The 15,706-nt window shown below is 37.5% G+C and overlaps 1 protein-coding gene across 1 annotated transcript in view; it reads left to right on the top strand.

Moving 5' to 3' along the window:
• The window catches only part of LOC113033307 (serine protease HTR4-like), a 32,123-nt gene extending 23,585 nt beyond the window's left edge, over positions 1–8,538 (top strand). The window contains 2 exon segments of the mRNA XM_026186983.1: positions 5,043–5,146; positions 7,928–8,538. Of these exon segments, the coding sequence (XP_026042768.1) occupies positions 5,043–5,146; positions 7,928–8,093 (270 nt within the window). The 3' untranslated portion in view covers positions 8,094–8,538.
• The last annotated feature ends 7,168 nt before the right edge of the window (positions 8,539–15,706 follow it).

The following is a 15,706-nucleotide window of genomic DNA, read 5'->3' as shown; positions in this document are numbered from 1 at the left end:
AGCTTTAAGGCAGGGATGACTCCTGGAGTTGCTTTCTCACTGCATATGCTTTATTTCACAATCAGATCGATTCGATAACAAAAACATACAGCAGCTCCTCTCCTACTCCTAGCCCTTCGCTGCGGTGGAAAAAAGAACGACTTCAATCCCCTTCAAGGAACATACGTACAAAATAGTTTTCCTGATACACCAATGGGACGTTCAATGCCATCTTGTAAATATGAGTACTCTGGCAGAGTAACAGTTCAAATGAAAAATACACCAGAACAAACAAGCAAACAAAAAAAGAAGTGTGGGGTACCTTTGAACCAATGAACAAAGTATAACAATTTATACTTTTTAACATAACCCGACCCCGTCAATATGTGATATGTCTCACAAGAATATTTATTTTATTATTTTACATTTACAATTTTTTTTCCTGGGGACCCTGTGACACCCCATTGAAGAGCCATAGGCTGGATCTCTCAAGATCTCACTGTTGGGTTTGTAAGGCCATGTTACTCCTAAATTTCTATCTTGTTCAAAGAGAAGATATAAAACAAAGTTCTAAGCTAATCGACCTTAGTGTTCTCCTTTTTAAAAAAAAAAAAAAAGAATCGATAAGAGAATCGATAAAGAATCGAATCGTTAAACAGAATCGAAAATGGAATCGGAATCGTTAAAATCTTATCAATACCCATCCCTACCAATAAGTTTGATGTGTCACATGGCCCTCTTCCTGTTGAAAAAACATAAGTTGTATCCAAGATGGCCGACTTCTAAACGGCCACCATGGTCACCACCCATCTTGAGGAGTTTGCCCCCTGTATAGGAATTTCTTTTATTTATGTATTAATCACATTATTTTATTTTATAATGCCTTGGTGCCACTGGATTTAAACATGTTCCACACTCACACTATAAGACAAATGGTGGGGGTGTAGTAAGGAAGTTGGGGGAAGCAGACCACTCCACAGGAAGAGTATTTTGTCTCTTCGAGGACTCTGGGAGGTAGCAAGGGAGTGTGAACCCTAAGGTGTGAAACAGCTGTGTACTGCCTTTTGTTCCTGAAGAAGGTATTTAATAACAGATATGATTCAATGCAGAGAGGTCTGTTAATACATAGTGAGTGAGAAAGGTGACTGGAAAGGAAAAACTCAATGCATCATGGGAATCCCCCGGCAGCCTACGTCTATTGCAGCATAACTAAGGGAGGATTCAGGATCACCTGGTCCAGCCCTAACTATATGCTTTAGCAAAAAGGAAAGTTTTAAGCCTAATCTTGAAAGTAGAGATAGTGTCTGTCTCCCGAATCCAAACTGGAAGCTGGTTCCACAGAAGAGGGGCCTGAAAACTGAAGGCTCTGCCTCCCATTCTACTTTTAAATACTCTAGGAACAACAAGTAGGCCTGCAGAGCGAGAGCGAAGTGCTCTAATAGGGTGATATGGTACTACAAGGTCATTAAGATAAGATGGGGCCTGATTATTTAAGACCTTGTATGTGAGGAGCAGGATTTTGAATTCAATTCTGGATTTAACAGGAAGCCAATGAAGGGAAGCCAAAACAGGAGAAATATGCTCTCTCTTTCTAGTCCCTGTCAGTACTCTTGCTGCAGCATTTTGGATTAGCTGAAGGCTTTTCAGTGAGTTTTTTGGACATCCTGATAATAATGAATTGCAGTAGTCCAGCCTGGAAGTAATAAATGCATGAACTAGTTTTTCAGCGTCACTCTGAGACAGGATATTTCTAATTTTAGAGATGTTGCGCAAATGGAGTCTTACATATTTGTTTAATATGTGCTTTGAAGGACATGTCCTGGTCAAAAATGACTCCAAGGTTCCTCACAGTGTTACTGGAGGCCAAGGTAATGCCATCCAGAGTAAGAATCTGGTTAGATACTATATTTCTAAGATTTTCAGGGCCGAGTACAATAACCTCAGTTTTATCTGAATTAAGAAGCAGAAAGTTAGCGGCCATCCAGGTCTTTATGTCTTTAAGACATTCCTGCAGTTTAACTAATTGGTGTGTGTTATCTGGCTTCATGGACAGATAGAGCTGGGTGTCATCGGCATAGCAGTGAAAATGTATGCTATGCCTTCTAATGATGCTGCCTAAGGGAAGCATGTATAATGTAAACAGAATTGGTCCTAGCACTGAACCCTGTGGAACTCCATAATTAACCTCAGTGTGTGAAGAGGACTCTCCATTTACATGCACAAATTGGAGTCTATTAGATAGATATGATACAAACCACTGCAGTGCAGTACCTGTAATACCTACAGCATGTTCTAATCGCTCTAATAGGATATTATGGTCAACAGTATCGAATGCTGCACTAAGGTCTAGCAGGACAAGCACAGAGATGAGTCCACTGTCAGAGGCCATAAGAAGATCATTTGTAACCTTCACTAAAGCTGTTTCTGTGCTGTGATGAGCTCTGAAACCTGACTGAAACTCTTCAAATAAACCATTCCTCTGCAGATGATCTGTTAGCTGTTTGACAACTACTCTTTCAAGGATTTTTGATATGAAAGGAAGGTTGGAGATTGGCCTATAATTAGCTAAGACTAGCTTCATTTAAAATGCAGGACAATTTAGGAAAAATGAATTTTCCTTTACTTACAATGGTGTGAGTTGTACCATCCGGACACCTATGAATTTCTTTTTTGGTAGTGAATTTCCTGAGGGGAAATAAACACATATATATGACTTTATCACTGAATAAATGTTATCATGAACTGAATTCCTGGATGCTGTGACAAAAACATACGATTCTGCTCACTGCTGGCTTGTCTGTTGTAGGAGTTGGCAAGAAACTGATGTATTCTGTCCACAGGGATGGCAAAAGAAATTCCAGCAGCCACTTTCAGAGTATTTATGCCTATTACATCTCCATCCTGTTAAAAGCACAAAATAGAGGGGCAGCTGTGTCTGTGGTCTTCATTGATTTCACAGTTTTGCCTCATGTAGAGAAAGAAACAGCAGTACTGTGTCCTTTTCTTCCACTGCACATAACACAACTCAGTGTCTATTAAGTGTTCTTTTTACCCACAATGCAAATCATCAGTCTTGGTTATTGTCATAACTTATCTGTGTTTTCACAGCAAAGGACAATTAAAAAAATGCATGCTCGGTATGGCAACTATTCTCCTTTAGAAAAAAGCTGCAATTTTCGGGAAGGCAGGCTGGAGGCAGCAACCTTGATAAATGAATATACAATCTGTATCATTTTATTCCATAGTAACAATGCAAAGACCTCCATAATCGGGTCTTGTCCTAAAATATTTTGTGGAAGGCTTAATTTTGAACCTGAAGGAGTAGAGTGAAGATACTGGGTATTAAATAAAACAATATCATGACCTTAGTCCACACAGTCATAAATAAAACAAGAAAATCGCCTACATAGCAGCAAGCATAACAAACATGCAAATGGCCTGGTCTTATCTCTTTACACGTGACAGCACTGTAAATCCTCTTACCAAGTTGACAAGCGGTCCACCGGAGTTTCCATACTATGAATAATACAAAAAAACAAAAACATTTTCTTACCCATTGTTCATTAAGAATAAAAACAAATAAAGGCAGTTAAAATGAAAGGCATCAATAGGTTTATAACGCTTATTCACTCACATTTATAATGGCATCAGTTTGGATGTAGTCCATGTCAGAGTCCTTAAAGCCCAGCTCTAGGCTGTTGCGATTGGCAGTGCTGACAATGCCAGTGGTGACAGTGTTCTGCAGAGAGAAAGGGCTTCCTACTGCCACCACAAATTCACCTGGACGCAGGTCTGAGGACTGGCTGAGACGCAGCACGGGCAAGGGACCCTGCGAGTGAGCCACAAAGAGACATGACAGGACCGGCCTAAGGACCACCTTGAACTTAAAAGGCTGGGGAGCCATATACAGGCACTGTCATAGCAGAGGGGTTTGATCCAAACAGAGGGTGAAAGGGCAGTCCAGGAGGGTAACAGCTTAACCTCTGTCTCTCTTCCACAGCATGTCTTTTATCCTGTCTTCCTTCTCTCACCCCAACCGGTCGCAGCAGATGGCCGCCCCTCCCTGAGCCTGGTTCTGCCGGAGGTTTCTTCCTGTTAAAAAGGAGTTTTTCCTTCCCACTGTCGCCAAAGTGCTTGTTTATTGGGGGTCATATGATTGTTGGGTTTTTCTCTGTATCTATGAAGCGCCTTGAGGCGACTTTTGTTGTGATTTGGCGCTATATAAATAAAATTGAATTGAATTGAATAGTACCAGTGCCTTAAACCTTCCTGTTTTTTTAAATGGCCAGCAGACTCTGACTACAAAAGTGCAGATTCATGTAAAATGCTGAAGTAACAACCTGCTTCTATTTGTGAATAGCATATCTTGAAGCCTCTGGAGGGTATAATTGGCTGTTTTTGACTACTTTTGATTTTATCTTTATATTTCACCTTTGAAGACTATTTACGTTGCCTTGTTTGACATCATTCTTTTCAGCACAACTTCACATGTATGAATTTACAGTTTGTTTTCATTTTGTCATACGGATCTAAAATCACACAAAAAAACTCTGAGTAGGAAAAAGTTCCTTTTTTTTACTTTGAAAATCACAAATATTATATCAAATGTCTATATTATCAAATAAGTGGCCAATTAGCAAGGAGCATCTTCATAGGAATTATAGTTTAAAAAAAAGGTAGCATGTGCAGTTACCATTACCTATCGATCAGTAAATATCAAAATATAGATATCAAAGATATGAAGAAACAGTAAAATAACCAGATAAAAGTAAAAAGATAGATGCATGGTTTTGACCAATTTTATTAAAAAAACCCACAAATTTCTTATCTGGTGTTCCTGTAATGTTGTCTTGCACACTGAATTTCAGTAGTACTACCACTCAGAGGTTTAGCTGAACTACACCTTTTGTACTAATTATTGCCCTTTTGAAATATATAGGCATGTATTTAATACTGCATAAACTATAATTACTTTTGTCATTTCAAAATAAAATGTAGATGTTTGATGAGATATGAAACAAATTTCAACCAGTGGGATAACCTGTTTCTCTGTTGTTGTGTGATTGTCCAGTTTAATCCGAGATCTCAAGGAACGTGAGCCAGAATTTCCAGATGTGAGCTCAGGTGTTTACATCTATGAGGTAATACCTGGAACAGCTGCATCCAGGTAAGAATTGTGCTGCAATACATTTATTCTTTTGTGAAAAACTGAGATTTCATGTAGCTTGAAAATTAATAGGTAGGGGGCAGAAATGTACTATTAGAACTTGGCATCCGGAGATCAAGCTCTGGATATTTTCTGAAAAGCGTCAGATTTCTGCCTGACCAACCTGCCCTAATAGTAAGATCATAGTCAAGGATCCATGCAGCATATTCAACTTAACACCTGGACCTGTTAGCTTCCATTGTTGTTTAGTGTAGGTCTGACAATCTACATTTAAAAAAACAGAGACTCCAGCTGCTGGGTTGCAAAGCAGGCTAATCTGGTGGTAGCCAAACATCTAAAGAACTTCCAGCACAAAAAGGCGATGTGAGAATAGTGGAGAAGGAGTTGCCTCGTGTTGCTTATGTGACAAATATGGGGCAAAAGATGGCGCTGCCTTGGACAAACACTTGTTTTAGAGCCATTAGTGCTTTCAGTGCTTCAAAAATGTTTATTGTTATAAGTTATGGCTTCCATCTGTGACACCCCAGAGATTCATGCATATCTCTGATCTGTGGCTATTTCCTGCTATCCCCTGATATTGAGGGCAATTATCATATTGTAAACATCACATCAGGAATGCTGTTCGGAGTGATGTCAGGCCCAAATAGCAGCACCCTCTCTCTTCTTTCTCCTCCCAAAGTGTGTCAACTTGACAATGCTCTGTGTCTCACTCTGAAACTCTTATGATTCCTTATAAAAGATCTCAGATCATTATGTCAAAGCAAAATATCAACAAGTATGTACTTTAATGCTAAAACCTGGGCATGGAAGTTATGCACCCAGTTCTTATTTTCAAGTCTTTCCAGATGTATGCTGTACAATCATTCCACCTTGGAAAAAAATGATTATAATAAGTTAGAAAAGTATATATTCACCTCCACTAATAGTTGGTTAAATATCCCTTAGTAAGTTGCAATTTAACCAGATATTATTAGTAGCCATCAATAAGCTTCTGGTAGGATATTTGACCACTTTCTTGGCAGAATTTTAGAGTTAATTTAAATTGATTGACTTGGCTAGTCCAGAAATTTTCAAAAGGGTTGAAATGGCCATCCAAACTTAGATTCAAGCTTAGAATCATCAGTCAAACAACTGTAAATAAGTACAAGTTATTTGTATGTGTCTCCAGTTTGCCATGGTCTGGAAGAAGACCCAAACTGTCTTCCTCAGATAAGAGAAAATTATTTAAGACCCAGGAATTACTAAGGCTTGAGCCTGCCATGAACTAGAAATGGCTGGAACACTAGTGTCACTGTCAACAGTGAAGCAAGTGTTACATCACACCGACTGAGGGGGTGCCAACCAAGAAAGAACAGCTATAAAATTGAAGAGCTTTCAAACTTGAGAACATTGCTGTTTAGCTTCCGGTACAGTGCAGCTAAGCTTCCACTGTATCTGCTGCATACACTGGAACATTGCACAGAGTAGGTGGAATATTTAATAAATCAAAGTTCTTCAGATTCACCTTAAATCAATAGTTTGACAGTTAAAACTTGGACACAATTCAGTGTTTTGACTTGTCAGTGCTCTCAAACACACATCCATGGATAAAGCAGGCTAACATTAGACCCAGCTCCAACCTGACAAAAAAAAATTGTGGACTATGCTTAAAAACTGGGTCTGTGCCAGAAAACCAACAGATTGAAATGAACTCTACCAATTCTGAAGAGAAAAATAGTCACATATATAACCATACTTATTCCAGAATCTTGTTGATGGCTATTTTTCAGCCAACAGGTCTTTTTTTGTATGCATGCACACACATCCACCTCGATGACTTCTGATTATCTTTGATTATCAGAAGTTTGATTATCATATTGTGTTATGATTCATCACAGGTGATAGTTTTCTTACTCACTATTGTGCTAAGTTTACTAAAAGATACTAACATAGTCTTTAGAGTTGAGTGATACATTTCCTGGAGATTCATTTGAGTGTAACTTTCCCATTATAAACTACACAGGAAAGGCATTGCTTCTTCAATATAATATCCAGTGCAGCTTTAATGTTATGGGTTTTGTTTGCTGTATTTTAAGTGTACATTGTAGAGATTATTGTAGACACTTTCCTATTGTTATCCTAAATGCTACACTGTTTTACAGATTAAATCTTTTCAAAGTTGGATACCACAGCTGTGGGCTTCATTTTTTTATGTATTTTCTTATTTTTATTGCAAAGCTGCACAGTTGGGACTTGTTTTGGTACTGGTTTACAGAGTGTAACAATATCTGCTGTGAACTGGCATTTGGAGGCCTTTCTGGGTGGATTAAGAAATTTCTTGCAGTTCTCAAGGCTTTAGATTAAACTCATTATTCTTGCACTTCCCAAAGGCAATGCTGACATCTTTTTTATGGAAGACAGAATCCTTCTCTCTTTCTTTAGACTATATTCTTAATTGTCCTCCCATGACATTGAAGCCTTATACTTTGCACAGAACACAGCAGTTGACTAACATCCAAGCATTACAGCACAGCCTGTCAATTCACAGTGACAACTTGGATTGCCAGTCTAGTAACCTACTAACCTACTGTCATCCTGCCAACAGCAAGACGATCAGCAAATGTACATACCTAACATGCAAATATCTGCCAGTGAAGAGATTTACAATCAGTGAAGGGGTTTTTTTGGGGGGGGGGCTGACACAGGAGCAGGCTTGTCTTGTGTGAAAGTTACTGGTGTCTTCCTTAGAGTTTGACACCTTTTCAGCTTGTGATTGATGGTATGGTGTTGATATCTCTGCAGGGGAGGTATGACTGATCATGACGTCATCATTGGCATCAATGGACACCCTGTCCACACCACTCAGGAAGTGAGCGATGCCGTCAAGCACAGCACCTCAGTCTTTGTTTTGGTGAGGAGAAAGGATGGGGATGTTACGCTAATGATCATCCCTGAAGAAACTGACTGATACCACTGTCTGTCTGCAAGTAGCTGGGTTTCCATCCAATTGTACTGTGCATTTCCAAAAAGCAGAAGTATAAGAATTAGCAGTGCCAAAATGCCCCAACATGCTATTACCTTAGTTTTATGGTTCCCTTTTAGGAGGGTTACAGTTTCCTCATCATAGAAAAGAAGATGTTTTTTGGCATTTTGGTTCTCAGTTACAGTGTAATGAATCTTTGCCTGTTTTACTTTGCTTTCAAAATTGTTAGAATTCTGAAACAATTCACAAGTCCAGAAGAGCAAACAGTTGGATATCAGCCACAAGTTGGTAATTAGCACCACCATAAGATCTTTCAATGATGTAACATGTTCAAAACACCATAGTAGCATTTATAAAGATCTATGCCTTTTTTTTCTTCAGCTGTTCATTAGTCACACAGAAAGTTCAGAAATTCAATTAAATCATCAGAGGTACAAATGAATATTTCCAGTCTCAAGTTATGAAGTTATGAGCACACTGCTCATAATTCAAGATTCAAGATTCTTTATTCGTCACATGCATAGTTATACAAGTATAACACGCAGTGAAATGTAACCTGATACGCTCCTCGACTTGTACAAAAGGGGGAGAGAAGAACAACATTATATATTATATACATTAGGTGAATGTGCAGTAGTAGATTTGTATGCAGCAAGCAGGTGAATTCTGTAAAAAATAATTTGATTTAATTGACAGTACACATGTCTGGTTAGATCCAGCTGTTTAATAGAAAGCTGTAAGAAGGAAATAGACAGCTAAAGTTAAATTTGCTGCATTTTTTCAGGTGGTACACACTGTAACAAGTTTGAGAAACACTGATAAGTGTATGTGTGCTTTTGGAAAACATTTAAAGCTGCTGTACAGAATCTTTGAAACAAGCTTAAAACATTTTTAGAATATAAACAGAGCATCTGCTTCTCTTTACAGCTCCTCACTCCACCAGGGCTGTTTGGCACTTTCTGATAGTGTGCAAATGTGATGTACGTACTGCGGCAGTCATACAGACAACTGAACGGTCCAAAAGTTGGCCTACCTATTACTGGCTGAGGTTTTAGTAGAGTTGTGGCTGAACCACATAAAAATATATCATTAATTTTAATCTCCCCAATCAATTATAATGTTATGTTGGAATGTTGTTAAAGAGGGTCAACAATGTTTCAACCCAGTTTGTTTTTCAGATTCTGTATAGTAGCTTTAATATAGGGAGAACACAACTTCCAGATTGTGTGAGTAAAATTAGGTTTTTTCTATTTGTCAGTTTAACAGTTTCTGTTTTGCCTGTCACTGTTCCCTGTCTGTTTTCTTACCTGGTTCTTCCTGACCTTGCCCTTTCTCCTCACGTTCCTCTTTCCTCTCTCCCTATTTGGACTGACAATCATACACAAATAGATTGTATTCAATTAGATGAAAAATTATTAAGATCGCTAACAAAAAGTCCTCTCTCAGTCTACTTTCAACCAAAAGGCAAATAACCAAACCACATGAACATCTAATAAAAGATATAAACATTGAAACACTGATGTAACATTGTTCTTGATTAACGGATCATTTGATTTTACACTTTTACCTGAATGTGGCTCCTTTTTTTTGAAAAAACTTCCTTATATCCATTATGAACCTGGCTGTCTGTCTGTACACACACACACACACACACACACACACGCAAACACACAACAGGAGTTATAAGGTTAATGGGCATTCAGTCAGTTAGCTAGTTAGTATCCATTTCAAACAGGACAGTTGTAACCAACAGTAGGCTATGGACAATTTGAAGTTTTAGATTTTAAATAGGCTGTATACATTTCAATGGGAGCAACAGAACGGTCAAATGTTGCTGATTTTACTACAGTGTAGGAGGGATTGTAGGGTAGCAAACATTGTCGGAAAACACGTTTTCAACAGGTTACCTGGGTGTAATGCTTTTCAGCTAAAAAGAAACATGGTCTGACTCCTACCTAACTATATAAAGAGTAACTGAAGGTTAAATGCAGCTAATATGTCCTGTTTTAAGCCAGGCACTTATACTTCCGCTCCGCTGCGTCTCAGCCACCATCGCTCTGGCAGCAAGAGCACTACACTGAAAAAAAAAGTTCTTTCAATTTACTTGATTTTATTGTGTACATCGGTCCCACATAATATGAATAAGTATGACTGACTTAATTTTCCACTTTCCCTCAAGTAATTAATGCTTGTCAGATCAAAGTATTTTATTTACATCAGATTACTTTAAAAAATCATGTTTGATGTACTAATATTAATCTATTATCATAATATCAATGTATTGCATAATGTCAATATATTTTAATGTTTAACACCAACTTATTTTTATTTGCCATTGGTACGCAATGATATTATGTAATGTAAACACATTGCAATTATGTTCCTGCAACACAAATTATGGCTTTAAATCCTACTTAATTTTTTCAATTGAAATATTAACTGATTATTATTGACAAAAAAGGCAAAGACTGTGAGTGCTACTGAACAATTCACCTTTATTAAACTGTAACAGCAGTGAAAGCAGCAATTCTGCCATGAACAAGTCCAAAATCACATCCATGTAAACTTGTTAACACATTTTTAAAGATAGCCTGCAGAAATAACTAAAAGAAAAAGTTAGTTTGAGAATATATTTGCAAATATTTCACAAAAAACTGACCTCAGCAGCAAATAAAAGAAAGTGCTTATAGATGATCCTGTCATCTCTTACATATAACATTTGTATTAATTACACAATTGAAAATGTAAACTAAATTAAGACTACCTGAAAAAAAAGCAACATGCTTTTATGAATAAACAGATTTACCCAAATATAACTTGTGTGTTATTTGACAACAGTTTCAGCTTCTGTACATGTATTTACCTGTATAAGATTTCAACTAAGTTGAGCCTTAAATGACATTGTTACATAACTAATACCAAACACCTACATGAATTTTAATCTTCATTTTAAACATGTAAGCAGGACATTAAGGTTGACTTAGAACATATTGCTAAAAATCGTCAGTAAAAATTTCTTACAACATGATACCAAAAGGAAAAATTATCCTGCATTGCAGTCACACGAGGGGAAAGCAATAAAAACATAAGCAGTATAACATTACTGAACACAAAATGAAAAACTGCAAAGAATTGCAGAAGTGCAGTCTTTGACTTCTCAATGAAACAGATGGTTTTTGAAAGCAAGAACTTTAGAGAGTTTAGCTCCATCCAGTTCCATGAAAACCTTCTGGAAAACGTCGAAGTTATAGCGAAGGTCAGCAGGGTAGGCAAGGTTTAATGCATACATGAGTCCAAATAGCATTATCACAGCAAATGCTACATTATCCAAAGTCTTCGCCACCCTGATGCCTGCAAGGACAACTCTTGTTCATCTGCTGAAGCTTGCTCTTTAAGAAGACAAATTCAAACAGTGGTGTCTTCAACAGTCTCACTGATGGCACGTTCTTCCATGCCCTGTAAAAAAGAAGCCATGTTAGTCATTTCCAAGTAAGTAATATGACACACTGTGGAAAGTCCAAAAAGAAAAAGAAAAAAAAAAAAGACAAGTACATACCACATACTCCTGGATAAGCATGCCAGGGTCTTCACCCATGTAGATACACACTCCCTTAACACACTCAGCATCAACATCTTCACACTGAAATGAAATGTATGTAATTAGCATCTTCATTCAGCTCTTGTCCTTCATTTAAGTTTTAATAGTGTACTTTACATGAATGTTTTTAAAGTAAAGGCACACAAATTAATAATAGGTTTACTGGCAATTAATAATAAGTTGACAAAGTGAAGGTTAAAAAAAACAAGCAGATGTAAAAATACAAAATGAGAGAATTTATCATGGGAAACATTTGAAATCTTCCACAATTATAAAATTTCATCCAAAGAGGATCGTGTTAAGTGAATGTTGAGGCTTTATCACTTACATTATCCATTTGTGCCACAATTCTTTTCAGTATTAGTCCAAGCTCTCCTCTTCTGTTGACCAACTTCACCAGGTTGTCCAAGTGGAGATCCAGCTGAGCCAGGAACTTTGTTTGAGGGGGGATAGTGGCAATTCTCTTAAACTCAGCGTTGATCTGAAAACATGAGCACAGAGAAATGAGCTTCAAAGGTTTAATACCTGGAAGAAGGCCGCAATCACTCATGCTGAAGAAATGGGCTGTCAAATAACAACTGTGTCTTAACCATTTTAGGCTAATACCACAAGAACACCGTGTATGAGGCAAACCTTACCTCATGGAAATCAAATAGAGCAGGCCATCTTGCCATGAAAGCCTCCACCATTGGTGCATCACGAACAACTTCATGTCTTCTGTATGAAAAAGTCTTTTCCATCTTGAGTTTCACCAACTCTGTTACTCTTTTTTATGTCCATGTGGTGGGCTTTGACATGTCAATAGCTTTAAGAGTCCCCTTGTCTGCTACTTCTGAAACTGAGGTAAGGTTAAGAAACTCATTCCCAAACAAGGAATCCATAAACTGAAGTCTGAAACTGCCCTGAAGACAACACTGTCTCTTGACTTCAACGATGAGATCCTCAGTTGATTCAGGCGCTCCATTAGAGAGTGAGCCTTCGACAGGTTCCGTCAGCCAAAACAGTCTTTAGGACCATAGGACTCCCCATAGGACTCTGTAGGCAACAAAGAATTACATATCAGACATTCAGAAAGAATCATTTCAGTTTAGTTTTCATAAAGCTATCCATACCCAATACTCAAAGTTATAAAGATCAGACATAAAAAAGAAGAATTTATCTAATGAAATACATGCGACTGAACCTATTACACTTATATGAACACCTTTTATTTCTATATGCCTTTTTAAAGTCACAATGTGGACTGATCCAATCTCATAGTCAACCAATGGATAAGTATCAAGGAGTTCACAGAGTGAAGCGAGAGTGAATATTCTTGTGGATACTGGGCGGAGCTCAAAAGCTCTGTCGTGCTCTCTGTACCAGCCGCCAAGCTCTCTGACAATGTAGAATATGCTGTGGTACAATGCAGATATGGTTTTTCAGTATTCTGGCAATCCACCTGCTGCCCTTTGGGCCAGTACCATTCCATTTCTATAAGTTATACTCTTTATGTCACACACTGTGCAAGGTTGACCTCTAGAATGTCAGGGAATATGTACCTAATGACTTAAGCTATCTCCTCTTTAAGCAAATCCACTAGAAAGGCCGATACAGCTGAGCTCTCTAATTCAGACTTGCCAAGAGATGGGGAGTTTAGATGGTAAGCTATCATCATCTGATGTTTTGACTTCTGTAATCATAAAGGTAAAAATTCCACCATCACAAAAAACATTAATTTTAATTGAAAAAGGTATTCCAGTCCAGAAGAGCATCAATGGTTTCTTTAAAGTACCAATCTTTGAGAAGCAGCTCACATATGTTCTACACAAACTAGAAAAAAAGAGGGGGGGAAGGGTCCTAATTTGTTTTGGGCCGATTTTGGAAAATTCACTATACATCACTTAATAAGACATAGTCTGTTGAACAAACTTATCTCCTTGTAGATATCTGCTGTATTATTTGGGCATGACCGATAGAATAGTCAAATAAGTGACACTTCACCTAAAACAATGACTAAATGGAAAAATGATTTGGCATTTATGGGCACAGGTTCTTAAACCCACGTCTAAGGTGTCAGGATCCTTATTATAACTTGAGTGCATGTCATCAGCAAGAATTAAGGTATGGCACTGTGGCCCTCCCAGCTTCTGAAACTCTGACGGTTACAGCCAGACTAATTAGCCAATGTAGCCATAGCTAGCACGAGTAACACAAACACTATTGCTCTCTCAGTGACGTTTTAACTTGCTAAGCCATCAAAAACGTCAGTGCTCTCTGTCACATGCATAAATTCCATATCTGACCGACAACAGCTGCTTTCTCCCGACTATGTGCAATTTGTTAATATTTTTTAGCTTTAGCCACAAAGCTAATACCAACTTTAGCTAGCACTGTAAAAACAACATGTAGATGCATTACAGATTACGTTTCATATAGCATGCACTACAACAATTCTGTGAAAACGTACCCAACTAAAACAAATGTATTTAAATTACTTACCTTCTCACTATGCCTGACTCAGTGCCAAAGGTTGCATGTGGCTGAACAGTCTTCCAGAATCTGGCGGTCAATTGCGCTCTCCTTAAATTATGTTGTTGTCTTATTGGATAAGGTCGGTCTTATTATCCAATCACATTTAGTTGTTGTCTATGAATATATTGCATCATTTCCAGTTGTGGTCAAACATGATTACAATGGTTTTAGTATTCTAATTTAGTCATTTTAAATCAATGCAAGAAAAATGAGTAGTCTCAGTATTGTTTATAATCGAGTAAATGGTACTTTATTTAATCATGTAAATAAGAGAAACATGAGAGGCTTGTGTAGCATTAACTAAATTCATTTGTGCAAATTCAAAAGCCTGCCAATTCCCATTTTTTCAGTGTAGAGCCAGAGCAGGGGAGAGGCAAGCTGGAACAAACCATTTTGCTGAAGCACCCCCAAAAATGGGCTAAAATCGCCCCTGCTAGTAACCATGATACTAACTGCGAGAAACGTTTCATACAGCATTGTTTGACAGAAATGAAGGCGAAAAAATGTTTTTTTGTTCATTCATTTTTTTCATGAGATCATTTTGATTTGTTAAGTATCTGAGGATGAGACCACAGGACTGTAAAAACATGATTGTTGGGCTTCATTTCTGTACTGAACAGTCATTTTAAGATTAGTTAGTAAATAACAATTAGCTTATGTTGTTCATGAGACTAAAGTCATCTCACGTTAGTAATGTAAATATAATAATATGGCCAATATTATATTTATTATTCGATTATTATGATTTGTTAAAGCAGTGAACTTGAACTCTGTGTTAAATACTGAGCTTCAGTAAAGATTCAAGTTGCATTTATTTGAATTTCATATCACCTTAAATCTTCACTCAAAGACAAGTATCTCTGACAGTGTATATATAGATGTATTATATATAAGAGACAAATATTGTTTGTTTAATATGTTGACATTATTACATTTGGCTCAATGCTTACATATATGTGTAAAAAGAAAATGTACGAGCTGTGATAACTGTTTCTGATAGAATGAAGAGTAGACTTCATTCTATTAAATATTCCTTTATTGGGTGAGAAAATCAGACCATGTCATAACTGCTTTAAGTCATACAGAATAGATATCAGAGCCTTAAACAGGCTGGCTTCTGCTAAGTGGGTCAAACTGGGCAGAAAGTATCCAAACACATAACATCCTTATAGAATATGATGTAACACTATACAGTGGGGCAAAAAAGTATTTAGTCAGCCACCGATTGTGCAGTGCAAGTTCCCCCACTTAAAATGATGACAGAGGTCAGTAATTTGCACCAGAGGTACACTTCAACTGTGAGAGACAGAATGTGAAAAAAAAATCCATGAATTCACATGGTAGGATTTGTAAAGAATTTATTCGTAAATCAGGGTGGAAAATAAGTATTTGGTCACCTCAAACAAGGAAAATCTCTGGCTCTCACAGACCTGTAACGTCTTTTCTAAGAAGCTTTTCTGTCCCCCACTCGTTACCTGTATGAATG

This window comes from Astatotilapia calliptera, chromosome 12, assembly GCF_900246225.1.
Source record: "Astatotilapia calliptera chromosome 12, fAstCal1.2, whole genome shotgun sequence".
In the NCBI taxonomy this organism is placed as follows: Eukaryota; Metazoa; Chordata; class Actinopteri; order Cichliformes; family Cichlidae; genus Astatotilapia; species Astatotilapia calliptera.
This window is presented reverse-complemented; position numbering and strand designations above follow the sequence as displayed.